The sequence below is a fragment of the Nestor notabilis genome, unplaced genomic scaffold (genome assembly GCF_000696875.1).
Source record: "Nestor notabilis isolate BGI_N333 unplaced genomic scaffold, ASM69687v1 scaffold2597, whole genome shotgun sequence".
In the NCBI taxonomy this organism is placed as follows: Eukaryota; Metazoa; Chordata; class Aves; order Psittaciformes; family Psittacidae; genus Nestor; species Nestor notabilis.
This window is the reverse complement of record NW_009934929.1, coordinates 22,404-41,148: the sequence shown is the minus strand read 5'-3', so window position 1 is coordinate 41,148 and position 18,745 is coordinate 22,404. Positions and strand designations below refer to the sequence as shown.

The 18,745-nt window shown below is 40.5% G+C and overlaps 1 protein-coding gene across 1 annotated transcript in view; it reads left to right on the top strand.

Moving 5' to 3' along the window:
* The window catches only part of LOC104408081 (membrane-associated guanylate kinase, WW and PDZ domain-containing protein 2-like), a gene marked incomplete at its 5' end in the record, with an annotated part of 50,845 nt that extends 37,239 nt beyond the window's left edge, over positions 1–13,606 (top strand). Inside the window, 2 exon segments of the mRNA XM_010017562.1 lie at positions 11,831–11,870; positions 11,872–13,606. Of these exon segments, the coding sequence (XP_010015864.1) occupies positions 11,831–11,870; positions 11,872–12,613 (782 nt within the window).
* Between the last annotated feature and the right edge of the window lie 5,139 nt (positions 13,607–18,745).

Below are 18,745 nucleotides of genomic sequence, written 5' to 3'. Positions count from 1 at the left end.
TTCCTGCTGCATTTCCAATACCACCTTCTTATTTCTAGCAATACCAACTTCATTTCGGGAGCCTGTGGTGTGTAAAGGGAAAAAACAGGCTAACCAAATGAGTCAATGGAATCAATATACTGGTTAATAAAATTAGTCTAAAATCTGAATATGGGCTCCCAAAGGTTCTATCTGCTTGGGTAGAAAATTGAATATTAAAATTTGCTTTATAAACATGTTGTTAGTATTTAATAAATATGTAGCAGCTGGCAGGAAAGTAGAACATCCTTCTGTTAAATACCAGTGTACATGGATGCGTATATGGGTGCGTATAGTTATTTGTGTCCTACAGCAAATTCCTACTTTAAAAGATGTAGACCTTTTACATAGGTATCCTTTGGTCTAGAAAGAAAAAACACAGTCTTGAAAGAAAGACAGGCACATGGGAAGACATTTTCAGTCTTGTGGCAATGAATTCAGTTTTAAGCTTCCAGGGAAGCGATATCTTCTCCTTATTTTTCAGATGCAAAACCCAGACTCCTTTCCATAGTCCTGAAACATTGCTTTGGCTATTACACTCCCAGTGGCTTTGGCCAGTCCAGGTGAATTCTCTAACCCATGCTTCCCCATCTGTATAACAGGGATAGTAATGTTTGCTTAACTATCTCATGGAAGTGTTATGGGAATTAATTATTTAATGCTCAAAAAGCACTTTAAAGATTAAAATTCCTAGTGAACTACTCAGTATTGTTATTAAAGCAGAACCTCACTAATCCACATGCATTATAATCCACACATATTATAATCCACACCAAAAATTGGCAGTGTCCCCCCACATATGAGCAAAGATTTAATAATAAGGCTGTTGAGCAAGTTCTCTTATTACTAAGGCTCATTATAATATAATATTCTGGAGTAGATTTACTAATATAATGTAAAGTGTAGATAATTACAGCTAAATTACAGTGAATAAAACAGATGAACAAACATTATCCCTGGTTTTGTTCACATAAACTGGCAAGCAGACTTGGCAGCCAAAGAAGGGAAAAGTCCCACCCACAAACCTTTCTCTAAGGTTTTTTTTTGGTAGCTTCCTATATTTCCATCCAGTTGACAATGTTGGAAGATAGGCACCCAAAATACAGGGCTTAAAGAATGCAGCCACCCCTCTGCCTCCACAGCGTTGTTTTTTTCCTTTCTTAATGTAATCCAGATAAATAGGAAAAATAGGAATTTAGTAACACTTAGTGTGTCTTTGCAGTTTGCCATAGGATTAAGTTGCCTTCTGCTATTGCAGCACAATGTCCAGTAAAATTCCTCTCTTGATGCTCATTTTGCAGTCCCTCTCATTTGCAAATTTGCAATTGGCCCCCAGTTAATAGCAAGACTGCATCATTCCAATGTGTTCTTAATCAGAGGTAGCTTCCTTATTTTTTGTGATACAGAGCTATGTACCAAAGGGAACAGGATGAAGGCACAAACTGTTATTCCTGTGGAATCACGAAGGTTGTGCAGTAATGCTTCAGTGGCTAGACTCCAAGGGATCTAAAATGGGTTCCACATTGAATCATAGAATCATTTAGGTTGTAAAAGACCTTTAAGATCATCAAGTCCAACCGTTAACCCAGCACTGCCAAGTCCACCACTAAACCATGTCCCTAAATGCTATATCTACATCCTTTAAATACCTCTGGGGACGGTGAGTCAAACGCTTCCCTGAGCAGCCTATTCCAGTGCTTGGTAATCTCTCCAGTACAGTCAGTTTTCTGCAATGGCATGCATTTCCCCATAGGAGAGCAGAGCCATTCATCTACATTTTTAGGTAAATAGTGATGTTGGCGAGGTCAAAATTGATACTTTTTAGAAGAATCTGGAAACTACTAACACGAACATGAATATTTTATCTTCATACCTTCTGTCAAAGACTCCATCTCTAAGAATATTGGCTGAATTTGGGATACAATGGCTTTGAACTCATTCATGTGAACTTTTAACTGCTCTGTGATTATCCAGGTGAAAAAGTCCAGCTTTTTAGCTTGCACAAAAGACTCCATAAACAGCTATAAGCTCTTTTAGGGACAAAACCACAGCCACAAAAGTACAAAAAGTGATATAAAAGTACAACAAGTGGCAATCAAGCTGTATCAGAAAAGCTTTGCCAGCGGCCTGATCTTCTGGTGCCCAAGACTACATTAAGCTAATGTAGGCCTCTGATGACTCTCATCATTGGCACTGGAAACTTGATGACTCTAAATGGTCACATAGAGAGTGACATAAAAACCTGTTATTGCAACCATTAGAGAGGAGAAGGCAAGCTTGGTCCATAGCAGGACTTGAATTTGATTCTACCTCTGCCCTTCTCGCTCTGTCATGCAATGTCATGAGTTATGGCCTCTGACAGATTTCTTATAGCTGTCACTCCTAGGTTGGGAAAAGAAAAAGAAATAAGAAAATGAAATGCATTTTTTATTACTTTGACAACATGAGGTAACTCTCTAATTGACGCTTAAAGAACATGACCAGTAGAGTATGTTGTATTTTCTTAAGCTACGGCAACATATGCAACCCAGAATTTTAAACATCTGGGTTTCCTGATGACATGTAGTTTGTGTTTACTCAGTAGGAGGTGAGTTTTACAATGTGATGTTCATTTATTTGTGCACATACATGTCATTATACAGTTTTCAGAGAAAATTGTCTCAGCATCCAAAAGATACCAGATACCACAACAGCCCTGACAGCAAGCATGGTCCCAGGGTCAGCTCTGCACCTTCCGTGCCCAGCAGCTTGCTAAAGAGAGACTAGACTGATTCTGCAGCTTTTACCCTAAGCAGAACAGGAATACTTATTCATGAGCTTTGTAAATAAGGATGCATTCAAATCAAGTTACATGTTTTGCTTAAGATTCTGCTGAGATCTTAAGTGAGAGCCACCAATGCTCAGTGTCTTTCTAGGGGCATTTCATACACAGTTAAAATGCTCTGAATTCCTCGCTTATTAAATAATTTTTTTTATATTATCTACATACCTTTAGTAATGACAGCTATTTATTGACCAGACATGATGTGATGCCTACTGTTAACATCCATTTTAGCTGTGATAATTAATAATTTTAATATTTAAGTTTAATTAAGTGTGTAATATCCAACTCTTAAATTATTCAGTCTCTGCAGAATGTTTTTCATTAATAACACACGTTCTATTAACATATTTATGAACACTTTTATGACTTAATGTAGCTTAATTCTATTAATAAAAACTAATTTTAAAGCCATTATCTTTTTTAATTATACAGTAACTTGCAGTGTGGATTTTCCAGCTCCAGCATGGCTCTGGAAGAGAACTGCTGAGGTTTCTGCAGCTCCTACTCTACTGCCTGACCATTCAGAAAAAATAAGACCTTCTTTACTGAAGGGATGAGGTTCTGCCTGAGTAACTCTGATCTGATAGCTATATGAGATGCTCAGTGCTTCAGAAAGGGTACCAAACCACCTGAAGGACCTGGTGAATGATAATGCATAGTTAGAGCAACATCACTCGAGACTGGCATTTAGGCTGTCTGTAGACTTAACACTGGCAAAACAGTGAGGAGCTTGGAGTGAGGATTAAAGCACTGTACAGACTGCAGCTTTTCATTTCAGCTGTTCACAGTATTAGTAAGTAATCCTGTAACAGTTATGCAGATCCATTATCTTGATTCAAGGAAAAATCAAATTTACCAGCTTCACTCAGATTAGTGATCATGATCATTGGTTTAAATATTTAATGGATAGGACTGTTTACTAGATCCATAGCTATTGAACAAGCTGAAATGGGTCTTGGAATGATTGATAAACTATGCTCATAATTATCTGGCCTTAAGATTCACAGCCAGAAGACTATTACAGTAAATTAATAAACTGATTTACTAAATTAATTTACCTGTTTCAAGTCTGAAATATAATCTGTTTGTAAGTGTGGCTCCTGATTATCTGATTATCTTTTCCATTCTGCACTTCAGGTAGGATTTTTCCCTGCATAGAAACATTACCCTTTTTTATTCTTGCTGTTGTAAAGACCATGTGAAAATTACCTCAGTCCTGGTTTTAAATGTGACTGATGTTGGACAGAGCCAAATGATGCAGAACTTAGGCATGATTACAAAATCACGGTGAATTTCCTACGGATGTGATTTATATTTAAGTGATGAACAATGGCAAGGTAACCAGGAGAGGGCTAAAGCAGCCCCCAAGGTCATCCAAGTTCTGGAGACAATCCAGTCCACCTGTTCTCCAGGGCAGAAACTCTGAGTGCTTCTGAATTCATTAGATATCTCCTGTATTAGCCTGAGAGTTCTCTGGACACTTACTTGCAGTGACCCATGCTCGCTAAAAATGGCCTGATGTGGGGCAATGGGTGTAGATCTCTGTGTCCAGCTGCTCAGCTTTGATCCACAGCCTCCAAAAGGGCTTCTCAGAAGATGCTCCCAAACACTGGTTGTGTAGACATTCAGCAGAAGAGCAGACATCTGTTTGCAGAGATCTTCTGAGACACTTCTCTCTCAGACTCTGTAAGGCAATTAAATTATTATCTCAAGTGACTAGGACAGTAAAATACTGGTGAAGCAGTGCCATAATTAAACAATTAACTAAGGGAAAGGGATTTACTGAGGATGCACTGGGTATAGTGTAGGATCAAAAACAGAGTAGAATAAGAATAGGAGCTCTACAAGTCAGATCAGTCACTTCCCATGTTTCTTTGTTAACCATCTTTAAAGAATATGTTACATAAAAAATTGAAAAGTGCTTTCATCCTCAGGGCTTTCTGCAGATTAAAGCCAACACAAATCGATGTGTGTGACTTTCTTGTTTCAAGAAAACATTCAGCATTTTTCTAAAGGGTTTTAAAATTTTCTCCTTATAATATGCAGTTTTGCCCTCTCTGCCTCAAGTTTAAATATTCCCTTTCTCTCTGTTTCCCTAGCTCCAGAAACAAGCAATATCAACTCCTGAGCTTCTGCAGATTTGGTCTTCCAAGCATAACTGACAATCTGCTCTTTCTGAAGTGTGTTTCAATAATTCTCAAATTAGATCTCTGAACATGAAAGCACTTTTTCTAACAAACCTCCATACAGAGTACAGAAATGGTGATGAAAGTGAATTTTACCTGAGATGGGATCATTCAAAGTCTCATCAGACAGCCCTTGCAAGGACTCTATAAACACTGCCTCTGCTGTAAAACTATTTGGGGCATCTTCCATTGAATGTCTACGTAAAGTATACAATGGAAGACAGCTATACTGAACCCAAAGAAACTAAATTGCTGCTCATCAGTAATGATTAGTAACATGAAAAGAAGTAGGGTGTCAGAGTATCAATGGCAGTTGGAACGGAATAAGGCAGGAAGTAGAGCTGTGCTTCCCAGTGCTGGAATAGGTCAATGACTGAATTTTCTGGATGTAAAATTAAACATTTGAAGCTTACAGAGGAGACAAAAGTATTCCTCACTTACCCTACATTTCCAGTCACATCTCTTCAGTTCTTCTGGGTATCTGCAGAAGCCATGCCACCAATAGCTCCCAGTAGTAGTAGTGCCCCCCTTTTCCAATATTAGACCAGTGACAGAAATAAAGACAAAATGCCAGAGTGACTAAGCCTGGCGTTGGTTCATACTCCAAGAATCAGTCTTTCTTGATCAATCATTCTTTGAAAATGCTAAACACAAAATTCAGAAGTAAAAGATTCAGGGAGTCAGATGCACATTTGTTTTCCTATAATCTTTAATGACTCTGTGAACTCACTCTGGTTGTCCTGGCCAGTCATCCTCAACCTTTCCAAAAACAAATGTGCAAAGCCAAAAAACCCAAATTCCTAGAAAGCAGAAAAATTCCACCTTTAAGCAAAGTTACATTTACAAGCTACTATAAACATACCGAGTACAAACAGGCAAGCAGTATAATGAATGTGGTTACATTAAGATAGCAAGAAATTAGGTTTTCATTGCCTCCCAAATGAGACTTTGCAGTACCAAACAGATCACTTTTAGCTGCATGTGTAGGAAAGGAAAAGTAGTTCATGTGCTAAAATAACTGACTAGAACCTGGATTTATTTTTGTAAATGTATACAACGTGTATCTCGTTTCTGTTCATGGGCTCACATATTGCACCCATAGCACACTCCCATCATAGCTTAAAAAAAGTGTAAGGGCAGTGCTGATGATGAAAAGATTATCCCACCTGGATGTGCCCATGGTGACTGATGAACCAAAGGACTAGATTGTAGCAGAAGGCACCTAAATCCACTGACGTTTATTTCCAGAGCTGTTGGTGTTGAGGGATCTGATTGTGGAGGGGGAGGCAAGCAAAGTGTAATTTTCAGCAAAGCAAAGTGTAATTTGAGGAAACATTTCCATACCAGTATTGAAAATTAACAAGAAGTCCAAGCCAGAAGTACAGGGAGCCTGTAAGGAGGGGGACTAGCTCATTGCCACCCACTTCCCAGGAGAGACTAGGGCAATATCATGTCATGTTCACATGAGGCTGACAGCCAGACAGAAGGTACCAAGAGCTTTTCTAACCATCAAAACCTCAGCAAATCATTTATTCCAGGACAAAGGGTGCTATATGTCTGGGTTGTGGAAGCTCCAGGATGAAAGAGTAAAGAGTCTTTAAATATTCCAAAACATCCCTCCTTAGAGACCATTAAAGACAAGCTGCAGGAGACCAATGCAATCAGGAACATCACAGGCATGTCAAGCTATAATGAGAAAGAGCCAAATGCATTTCTGGTGTAACACTGCCAGCATCAGTGGATACTCACCAGGGGACAATTTGTCCCATTTTCATTATTAGGAGCATCTGTAAGAATTGTTTGCCACCTTCTGGCAGTACATAATTTCAGACAAAAAGCAGGAAAAAAGAAAATAGAGCACCATATTTTGTATTCAATCAAAACCTCTTTGATTCCCTAGGAAAATCATTCTAGGAAGATACAAAAGCAGCTGCTTAGACATTTCGGGAAAAGTTTCAGACTACTGGAAGCGTTCAAAGCTTTAATATATTGTTCATTATTCACATGATTTTGAAATTAAAAAGGCATTGATATTTTATTGTACTTAAGTAATAAAATGTTATGTCATTTTTACTCTTAAGGTACTATTAAATATTCAATAAAATAGTAGTTTATGGTTAATTTTATCTGGTGAAAAATCCCACATTCTTGATAAAGTACCAAGCAATTATTTGAAATCTTTTGATACAAAAGGAGAACCTAGTCACAAATCTGAGGCCTAACCTCCCTTGACCTGAGATCTTGGAGGAGCAGATGAGCACAGCAAGACTAGACTTGACAAAATCTTAGAAGGGCAACCTGTAAAGAAAACAGAAGTATTGCAGGAAATTAAATGAACATATCACTAGGCTGAGCTCCTTCTTCTGACTTAGTACCTAGGCAATGCTCACAAACTAAGAGACAGACCTCTCTTGACCATTAACAGTGAAACCAGGTTTCTTTTGCTAGTGGTTCAGACGTAAGCCATCAGCAGCACTGGGTGCAGGTAGAACACTAAGCTTTAGTTGAGAGAGGAGCTAGCAGACACATGAGAGCAGTACCCTCATTTCCACTCCATTGAACATGTGTAAGTTGACATAGCAAAGAAAACAACTCATGTATATGGCAGTTCTACCTCAAACAAAAAAAACATTAGGCAGAAAAGTTCTTCTCCTGATGTTCTCCCCTTGTCACACTACCTCCAGAATGGCTGTGTTCATCTCCCACTTATCCTCCCACACACTCAAGATCTCATGTGTGTGGTGTCTCTTACTCAGTTAGCAATTTACTCCTTGCCTGGGAGTTATGCGAAACAGGTCATAGGTGAGTCATTCTTACACATCCCATGGAGAAGTGCCACCAACCTGCATGACAGTAGCTTGTGGAAGCTAAAAGCCACCCAGAAAACACCTACTAAATTACACAAAATCAAATGCCATCACAGTGACAGATTATAGTGCTGCTCGCAGCTCATTTATCTTGTTTAAATTAGGAGGTCAAGGGAGACTTTCTCCCTTCAAAGAAGGGAGGAAGGCATCTATTAGCCTTCAGTGAGATGTATACCTCTGAAGAGCAATTTCTCCCACAGGAAGGATGATATCCATAGTGACAAAGTCAGAAACAAATTTAAAACTACATTGCCCCTAAATCTTTCCAGCAGTTTCAACTGAGTGTGATATTCTTCACTTCTGCTTGTAAGTTTTTTGGGCATTAGTAGTTCATGCTCTGTTACATGAATACTGCCTCCTGTTCCTCCCAGAGGTGAAGGGAGAAAGAAGTAAAATCATTGCTCTCTCTCTGGTTTAGGATATTAGCAAAACATTTTGAGATAACAGACAGTAAAAGTAAATTATATATTCACAATTAACACATAGATTTTATATAAAGCTTAAAAACTATAGAAAATATATTCCGAAATATTAATGTCTCCAAAATGCAGCTATAACCTCAGAATAGGCATAAAGAGAAATCATTAGTTTAGTTGCTCTAAGGGATAAAATTTTTCATCTTTCTCCTGTTTATATTTGTTATGGAAAAGCAATCATTTTAGTGCTGGTTGAACAAAGCCAAATGAACCCTTATGGCTTGAACACAGCTCTTTAAAAGGTTTTTCTTTTGAGCAACAAATTACTTACATTAATGCACTTTGCTCTATTCTAGTAATTTTTATATTTTCCCATAATGTTCAAGCATTAGAGGAAAGTCAGTTACCGTACCCTCACATCAGTATTCTCTTCACTAGCCAGTGACATATTGCAACAATGACTGTTGACATTGACATCTACCAAGGCTGAGGATGAAGTTCTGCACGGTTTCATTTCATTTTGAAAGGAAAAGCAGGTTAGGCTGGATTTTGGCTGTCTCAGATTGATGGTACTTAAACCTTATAGAAAGTCATTTTGTCAAGTTCTTAGTTGCAAGTACTGTACTGTCACAGAATATGAATGATATTGGCAGCTTTTCCCCAGCCGCTGGAAATGCAGCCCATATGGGTGCCTTCCCAGCAAGGCCAGGCACTGTATTTTACACAGAATGCTGCCCGTGGCCCATCTGGGGTTCCCTTTATGCTGTGGCTACAAGTCTTCATGCTTAGTTGGACAAGTTGTCTTTTTCTGCAGGTTTACTGGGGCAGAGGCAGAAATCCATATAATCCAATACTATAATGCGTGTAGTATTGCATATTCCAATTTATAGATAACCATATTTATATATCATTACATGTAACATCGATTCACTTTTGCTGAAGTAGGTTTTAACCCACTACAGTTTCTCTCTGCAATATTCAGTGGGTTTGCCCTCCCCTCCAGAAAACAAAATGGGGAAAAACCTTAAAATTGTGCAGGGGTAACAGTCCATTAATAAATCAGTTCTTGTTTCTAGGGACTCGGACAGCAGGCCACTCACATCTGGGTCTCCTTGCTGAGCATCCCACAAATAGCTGATGTAATATTGCCCTTCATGCCTTGGAGGAGCCACAAGAGGTGTTTGCCGTCCTGGTTTTGAATGGTGGCTTGTCTTCCTAGACAAGCATCAGCTGATCTGAGCATAGTGGCACATTTTGCACAGAGGCAATCTTGTTACCTGAAACTGTCTTGCTGCTCTGGGCCATTTGATGTTTTTCCTGGTGTGCGGCTCATACTTCCCAAAGTAACAAGCTATTTCTGTAGCTTCGGATGCTTTCAGAGCCTTGCTTGAGACCTGGTAATGGCTCTCTGCTCTTCACTGCTGCTCAGTGAAAAATACCATCCCACGGACAACTGAGAAATAGGACTGTAGCTAAGACAAATACATTGGTGAGGCCAATGCTGGGCACCACCTCTGCCCTGGGGTGACGTGACAATGCCATAAAAAGGACATTCATTTTCTAAGACCCAAGGTGGTTTGTTTAGCACTAGCGCAGGTGCCCCACTGGTGTGCACAGGCAGCTTCATGCTGCTTGGTGGAGTCTCAGGATAGTTTTAGAGAACCAGGCAAAGTAACTTGGACCCCATGCGTGGTCCCTGATTCATATATTGACCAAAATGGGATCCCCTGGATTTCAGATCTGAAAGTGCTGCTGCCAGTCTGCTCCTCCCCCATCAGGCACAGGCTGCGGTCCTGTGCCAAGAGGGTGGTGCTGAAGAGCAGAAGTAAAGAACAAGCCCATCAAAGTCAAATGCTTTTTGTAGGCAAGCTCCTAAGAGCTGATCACTGTACTTGCATCAGCCTTCCTTTTATCTTTTCTTGCTCGAGTGCCAAGCAGGGAGCAGATGGTACATTACTCAGCCTTAACTGGAGGGTAAGAAAGTGTGATGTTTTTTTTTAAAGCATAGTTGAGACCCTCAGCCCATTTAGATTCCCAGCTCAAAGTTTATTTGTCTTACACAGAACTTGTACTTTAGTCTACCCCTCTCAAATGCTAATCCTCTCCACACATATGCTCATTATGCAAAAGCATATGACAAACACCATCTGGGAAAATAAATAGCTCCTCAGCTAACCATGCTGCTCCCCCCCTTTACGTCACCCACCTCACTATTGTCTCTCCTATTTTTATCTGCAAGACAGCAATCACTCAATCAAGCTATTAACTTAAAAGTGCCATCTCAGTCAAGCAAGCTGCAGATCCCAGTCTGGGCAGTAAAACCCATTCCATTTTTTGGGATGATATACATCTTTGTGATAATTTGAAAGCAGCTGTAGCACTGAGAGAAATAAATGCATCTTTTAAAGGACAGTTGCTATTGCTGAGGTATACTAGTCGTGACCCACAGAAGTCCGTGCTTGTTTTTAAGCTAGAAGGGTACGTTTTCTCCCCTGTGAAACAGGCAGCTCTTGTCACGAGCCCCACCTAGTCTCCATGGGTTCCTGAGATAGTCCTTCATCTCTGACAGATTATTGCTCATACCCTTCAGAGCCAGGCAATGGTGCTAAATAGGGAATGACATTACCAAAGTTCAGTGATTTCTCTAACCTCTATGTAGACGGTAAGCACAGTTGTGCTGTCATTACTTATGATGGATTCGCTGTCTGCCAGGACGTTAATCAAAAGAAATGACAATCGTGTATGCATGAGAAAGGCATCTCAGAATATTCTGTTTTGTACCAATGGATTAGGAAAATCATCATGATTCAACAAAGGAGATGTCTATTTAGCTAAATTAAACAGGATCTGCACAATCCAACCATATTGTGTTGAGGCTAAGTAACCAGGAGAAATTCAAAATGCACAGCCAAGACACTCAGCGGCTGCTGCTGTGATATAAAGGCAGAGCTTTGTAAGTACCCTGTAAGAATTGTGGGGCCATAAACACTGCAATATTATATCTGTTTAGAAAAAATATGAGACAGAATTCAATGATGACCTTATCTGAGCTACAAATTCTTGTCAATTATTATATGCTTGTAGGGACATGTTTAATAGACGGCAAAAAGTCTTTCTCATTTGTCCTTAGAGACAGCACTGATATTGCCCAGCTAAGAAATCCATTATATGGCTACAAAAGAGGCAATTTGATTTCAGGAGCACGTGCCTTTATTATTTTAAGAATAATTTAAGGTAGGCAGAGGAAAGCAGAATCTGTAAGAAAAAAAGACCAGGGTTTGCAGTAAGAACCTTGTGGTTCTTGCTTCTCCTGAACATTTTGGGGCAGGGCGGGGGGAGATAATTTTGGGTTTTCTCCCCATTCACTCCACTAGGTGTTTCACCTCACCTAAAGCAGAGGGGTTTAAGTCTGGTATGTGATTTGGGTGTTGATGTTGCTCTGGATACATATGCCTATACAATATAGACCCTGTGCTGCTGAATGTGCCCTTAACTCCCTTCTCTTTGTTGTTACAACAGACGAACCAAACTCCTGGAGTGCTCCCTCTGCCACCTCCCCATCTTTCCCTCGATGACATTATCTCACCATTATCTTCATCACACATAGCCCCACCCTCTGACCCTTCTCACCAGATAAGCCCAGAGCCAACATGGGATATCAAGAGGGAACACGATGTAAGGAAACCAAAGGAGCTTTCGGTGAACGGTCACAAAAAGAAAAGGTTAGGAGAACAAAGAGAAAGGTCAGCAAGTCCTAAAAAGGTAGACAGGTCAAAGCATGAAGAGGCATCTTGGAAAGGATATTCAGAAGGCAAAAATAAGACCACTGATGGTGGCAGGCCCACCTCAGAAAGCAAAGTGGTGGGACAGAGCATTATGATCGAGGCTGGCGCAAGAGAGCACTTGTGTGCTGGAACCAGTGATGAACAGTTTGGGAGGCTGAGGAAGCCGGAAAGCAAGAGAGGAGGATCTCTTAGCAAAAAAGAAGATCACAAATCTGCAAATACCAGTGAGAAGAAACCAGCTGCAGCACCCGACCATGTCAAGCTTGATACGGGTGCTACCAAGACGTACAGTAGCAACCGCTGCAGCTCACCTGGAAGTGATATGGACCACAGCCAGAGGGACCCTGATGGGAAACCCAGCGAGTTCCCCAGGAAGGGACATCTCCACTCCATTAGCACTCGCAGCACCAACACCACAGTTCGAAAGGCAACGGTCTCCCCAGGGCCATGGAAAATCCCTGGCTCAGATAAGCTACCTAGCGTCCTGAAGTCTGGTACTTCTGCCATGAGCAGATAAGCAAGGGACTGTTGCCCTCTAACTGTCTCAAACTGACGCAGAACATTCTTCTTAGTTTTTGTCTCACATTGGTTTGTTTTAATTTATTTTAACTATCACACATAGACACAAAGCATTGAGGAATGAAAACATTAGTGTGTAATTCCATGACAATGTGCACAGTATCTAATAAGTTCAAAAGCATATAGTCAACACAGAGATTTAAAATCGACCCTAAAGTCCCAGTTCCATTTTAGGGACTTTGGCAGCTATGGAAGAAACCAAAACAATATGAAGGACAGTACATCAGAGAAGGATAGTGCAGTGTAGCTTTAGCATTTTTTTCCCACTGCATGAAGGACTTGGATTTCATTCAAACTTTATATCAAGAAACTGGAACAAGTTAGAGCAATCACAAACTGGAACATCGCCTTAAATAAAACTGCACGGAGCAAGCTGAAACCGAGAGAGGATCTTTTCATGGAGCTAAAATGTTGTAAATAAATTGTTCTCAACATATCTAGACAGGGGTTAAAGGGTTTCTTTGAAGCATCATTCAGAACTGTACACCCATGACACCTCTCCACTGTTAATGCTTTGGGATAGTCCACGTGGTACCCTGTAGCATAGTTCACTGGGCGCTACGGGAGGAGTGGATTAGTTTCTGTGATACCATTTCTACTGCCATTTTTGTGAACAAACCATGTTTCTGTACATTGGAAAGGAGTTAGAGTGGCGTTGTATTTGCAAATTATTCTCAAAAGTGATTTATTACAGGTTCCCCAAATCCTGCGAAGTAGCAGACAAACCAATTGGTCAGGCTGAAAACCCAGACATCTGCAAGGCCCTTGCAATGAAAGGAAGAGTGCTACAGAGAAAAAGCTGCAGTTTCCTTAAGGAAAGGCCTTTCCTTCCTGCAGAAGATGATAGCTTCACTTATCAACAGTGCTATGTTTCATACCCATCCGCATCTAGTTAGGACACTTTCACCTTCCATCCCCTCAGTTTGGCAGAGCAGGTGCCCTTCAGGCACACGTTAACAATAATTAGACTGGTTTCTGAAATACAGTTGTCAGTGTCCTCGTTCAGTAAATTCGATATATTTCCATTTTTCAAATGGTTTCCATTTTACCATTTCTTCCCTACCTCCATTTGTTCTTTATTTTTGGGTTTTTTGGTCTTTTGTTTTTAACTTTCTTGCTTGTCTGTTTTGAATTTCAAGCCTTAAGTGCCAGGTAAACATTCCAGTCTGCCTTCACAGGAAATAACTCCGAGTTCAGTCAAACAGTCATGACCTTGTTTCAAAAAGATGCGTGTGTGTCTGTGTAAGTGTGCATATGCTTATTTGTCTGTCAAAATTAAAACAAAATCCTGGGCAATAATACATTGGTAATTAAAAAAAAAAAAGAAGAAGAAGAAAATAATGAAGAAAGTACCGTCAAAACTTTGTATTTAAAAATAATTGTTCTTTAACAATCTTAGTTCCTCACATGCTCTGCTGAAAAATTAGGCTGAGATTGGCTTTGTTCCAAGAAATTAGCACATTACTGTATGTCTCAAACATTGCACTGGACTGAGAAATTTATAGGCATGTTTCTTCCTGTCCAATTATTTGAAAAGCCTCAAGTCAAGGATTTTGCAGCTTTCAAACAAGTTTTTTCTTTTAGAAAGAAAACTCCATTTAAAATATAATTTCTAAAAAAGCACAAGTCCGTGTAGCTGTTTATAAAACTCTTATTTCATGGAGAAAAAACAAATCTTTATCCCCTGAACTAGAATCCAATATAATTTGCCATTAATTTATTGAATCTGATTTTGGACAATGCTTCTGTAGTGTAGATGCACATCCCAGTATCTTATTTTTATGTATAAAGAAAGCAAACAATGAAATCTGAAAAACAGTTGAGATTATGCTTGCATAAACTCTAATTTGCACAGTTCACAGCTACTCCTTGTGCAGTAATTGCTTTATGCGGCTGTAATCGATAACCTGTGAAGACAGCACATCATCTAAACCCCATTCCAAATAATACTTCTGTGTAGTGTTAGCTGTGAATTTACCCTGTACAGCTCTATCTCTATAAATATAATTCCATGTATTAATAGTCACAGAAAGGCTGTAAGTGAGCAACTATTTTTATGAAACGCACCACTATGGATAAATTAACTTTTACAGAAATCTTGTTTACTGTATGATATTCTAAACCACTGTCAAATAAAATATATATCCAAAAATCTTTTTTTTTTTCAATTGTACATAGTCTGTGTTAATTTTGAGTAACAGGCTTCAATGTTACACCGAGAAACAACCACTTACATGCATCTAAGTAGAGTTAATTAACTAATGCGTTATAAAAAAGGGAAGGTTCCATTTTGATTTCTTACTCCAAAGAGGGGTGCAATTTATGAACATATATATAGGTGACCAAATAAATTCCATATTGGCAAGTTAAGCTCTATGAGGCTATGCGCTGAGAAGCTTCCCCCTTGGTGGAGAAGCCTGAACTCTTACTCTTCTTCCAGTCTCAGGAGACAGAGGACGAGGGTGGCCAGACTCCCTGCACTGAGAGACAACTTTGGAGCATATACCATACGTACAAAAGGAATCTGGCAGCTCTAACTAGCCTTGGAAAGGTTTGTTTGGAAGCTGAGTGAAGGGGGCATAATCTGATTTCCAGTTTACTTTACAGAAACAAGAACAGAAATATACACCTTACCCTCAGTTAGGCAAAATAAATCACCAGTTTACAGATTGCAGGCAATGTCAGGTGTGCTGGCTGGAAAACTGCCGATATTTTTCACAGGAATATGACTCTTTTTTAAATAAATACATTCTTTTTCCTTAAAATATCATTTTCTTTGAAAAATAATAATTTGCCTTCATACACCCCGAGTCAGTTTCTGCAGAGCCTCATTTTTCAGAAGATCAATGTTCCACATAAACAACTTGAACGAGCTGAACTAATAACATCATTTTTCATTACAATAAACACACAACAAATTTGAAGCATCTTTAATACTCCAAAATATTTGCTCCTCTTTAAATAGCCACGATTTTCATGGTTGGAAATCTGAGTATGGGCTTGATTCAGACACAAAGGTATCACAGGGAAGTGTGCTGAAACAGTATAGCTTCACCCAGTCTTTTTCTGTTTATAACATGTCCTTTCTCTTTTAAACATACTAGTGCAGCATTTGCATTGCATTGTCATTCCTGTGACCCCTATTTACTTACCTTTTCATACCTATGCAGTACACAGAAATTGGATGTTTATTTTGATGCAGATTCTGTGCTCCAAACTCCAGTGCATTGGTGTATGTAAACTTGCCTGCATGTGATCGGCAGTGCCCATCTGGGAGGAGTTTTGGTTAAACACTGTAGGCAGATGTTGGAGCAGCCCTTTTCTAATCAGTGGCAAAGGTTGGCTCTGGGGCTCAGCATCTCTCCAGGTATTTCTGCTCAGTAGCTTTAGGAAGTCCATACAAACTGCAGAGCCTGGAAGAGCAGAGCTTCAAACAAGTTTAATAAAACAGAAAACAATGGAAGATTTAACAAATCCCACAACGTTTTTTTGCCAAAGGTGCCACCTTTTCTTCCAGAAAGCCGCTGGGCTGATGGCCCATTTAGGTAGAACAGAGCACAGGCTGCACTGGTTTCTCTACACTACCCTCCCCTAAACAGGAGGGACATTTGTAGCCTGTGTATCTACCCATTCCATGGCCTCAGTGATAAAACAGCCAACAATTTAGCACCAGTGTGGATAGCTGTCTGCTAGGAATTGATGCAGAAGCTCAAGCACGACCTCATTTCTTCCCTGATATTTTTTGTCTCCCATCTGAATGTGCAGCATCATTGCCAAGAATTTCTCATCTATATCAAAGATCAGCTTCAGTCTGATTTGCACCATCTCTGCTGAATATGAACATCTCATTCTTAGCCTCCTCTACACCAGGTGCCCTCAGCACCGCCAGATCTATCCTGAATCTCTTCTCTTCCTTTACAGCTTCCCAGCGCTCTTGTTCTTAAGCCTACCTCTGAGATAAGTGCTGCTGTTCCACAGTGGATGGAATATTTCGTTCTCCGTTTTCCCCTTCTATAGCTCAGAACTTTGTCTTCCTCTTTTTTCCTCATTCCTTCTCTCACCAGCTGACATCCTTTGCCACTCTCAACCTCTACCTTTCATGTCTCAGCAGCTCCATGTTTGACGCCTCTACTGAGAGGTGTCATGGCCAGTTACTCACAGTGGACAAGTCGTTAACATACATATAAATATATAGACATACCAAACACTTTGTACTAAACCCAACCCAAACCACATGCTTGGCCCCCAGAAACCAGCAGTGGTGACTGATTAGACATTCTAACTCCACATGCAGCCCTTTGCAAGTGCAAATAATGTTTTTCCTCAATCTATTAGAGCCGAATGTCTGTACTGATAATGATCCAAACATTCAGGCCAGGGTTTGCGACTGCAACATGCTATGATCCCTACGGGAATCCTCCAAATTCATTTCACAAAGGCAAGGACAGGCACAGCTGCAGGCACATTTCTGTCTTAGCCACTACGCTCTTTCTGTATACTGCTACTGCAGCAGAAACCCCCGGCCAGAACTGCAGAGGCATAAGTAGAAAAGCACACGTCAGCTAATGAGGATGTCACTCTCCCTGTTTCTCCTTGCTTGGAGGGAAGCTTTGGTGTGAAGGGGAAAACTTTCTTGGTACAGCGCCATGGAGCTCAAAGTTAGAGAAGGCTTTGGACTTGCCCAGGGATGACTGATCTCATTAGGGATTTACTTCACAGTGAACTTCTGTAAGTCTCCAAAAGAGTCTTTTCCCTCTGTTGTCCCCTTGACACCTAGGATATCTGTTGTAATTGTTGCTAAAAAGGCTGCAGAAGGCTGCCTACTCTCATGACTAATAGAGGACTTGGAGAGAATTCCCATGGCTGTGTTACGCAGGGCTCCCACCATCATGTCTATTAGACTCAAGGACTCTCAAGGCTGTTTCTTCATCTATCATGTCAGAGCCGAACGTCACCTTTACCTTCACAGCTGCCATCGAAACAGTGAGCCTTTTTAATTAGCCATTAGTCCCAGAGGAAAATCCAGTGCACTTTCTGGATAGAAACAGCCCCAGGAGGGGCCAGGACTCAAACTTCACCTATACCCTGAGCCCCTGGCTGAACAGCCCCATAGGTCTCCTGCTCAGCACCCAGGACCAGCCTCTCCCTTGGAGCAACGTCCTCTCCCCACCATCTGAATAAGTACCCATAGGCTCTGCATAGACCATCACCCTCCTGGAGCCAACACAGGCACACTCAGTCCAGCCTTCAGGGTCCCAGGTTATTTTACTCAGTATTTCTACGAGCAATGACATGATTGCACATTAATCTCCCTAGCTGGCACCTAAGCTCAGAGCAATTTCTTTAAAATACATTGTCAGGACACTGTAACATAAGCAGTAGCACTGAATTATAGCCAATCTAAAAGTGATGTTTTGTCCTTTCCTGCCTTTAGTGCCTCCATGGCAGTAAGTCACCCTGCCAGTTCAATTAATCGATAAGGAGAGTTTTGCTTACAAGGTATAAATATATCTCTTAAGCACCTGGGGGAACACCAGCGCACAAATACCTGCTCCCACTTGCACACACAGGGACCTGGAGCACCACCTTCCAATCCCACTCAGAAACATCCATGTCCGAAATGGGTGGCTGCCCCTCTCAGAAAATGAAAACACATAAGGATGAAGACTGATCCATAAAGATACCGTTCTTCCACAGATGAACTTCTGTAAGTATTTTAAAGGTAGAAGATATTTAAACTGAAACAATAAGCAAGAAATGGTATGGGGAGAAAAAGGAGTGACAGGGCTTTCTGCTATGGGCTATTTGCCAACGTGTTCTATTTTCAACTTCCTCAAGCTTAAAAAAGAAAAAAGGTGACCTCTCAAACATGCCAAAGCACTGCAAGCTGGGGGGACAGACAGAAAGGATATTTAGTGGTTACCCTTTGAAAAAATTTGATTTATTTAAGTAAAAGGCCTGGATAAACACAAGGAGAGGATGGTGCCAGAGGGGAGGAGAGTACCATGCCCTCTGTCCTCAAGGGGCAGCTCCAGGGTGCTGATGGGCTCTTCCAACACAGTAACACCAC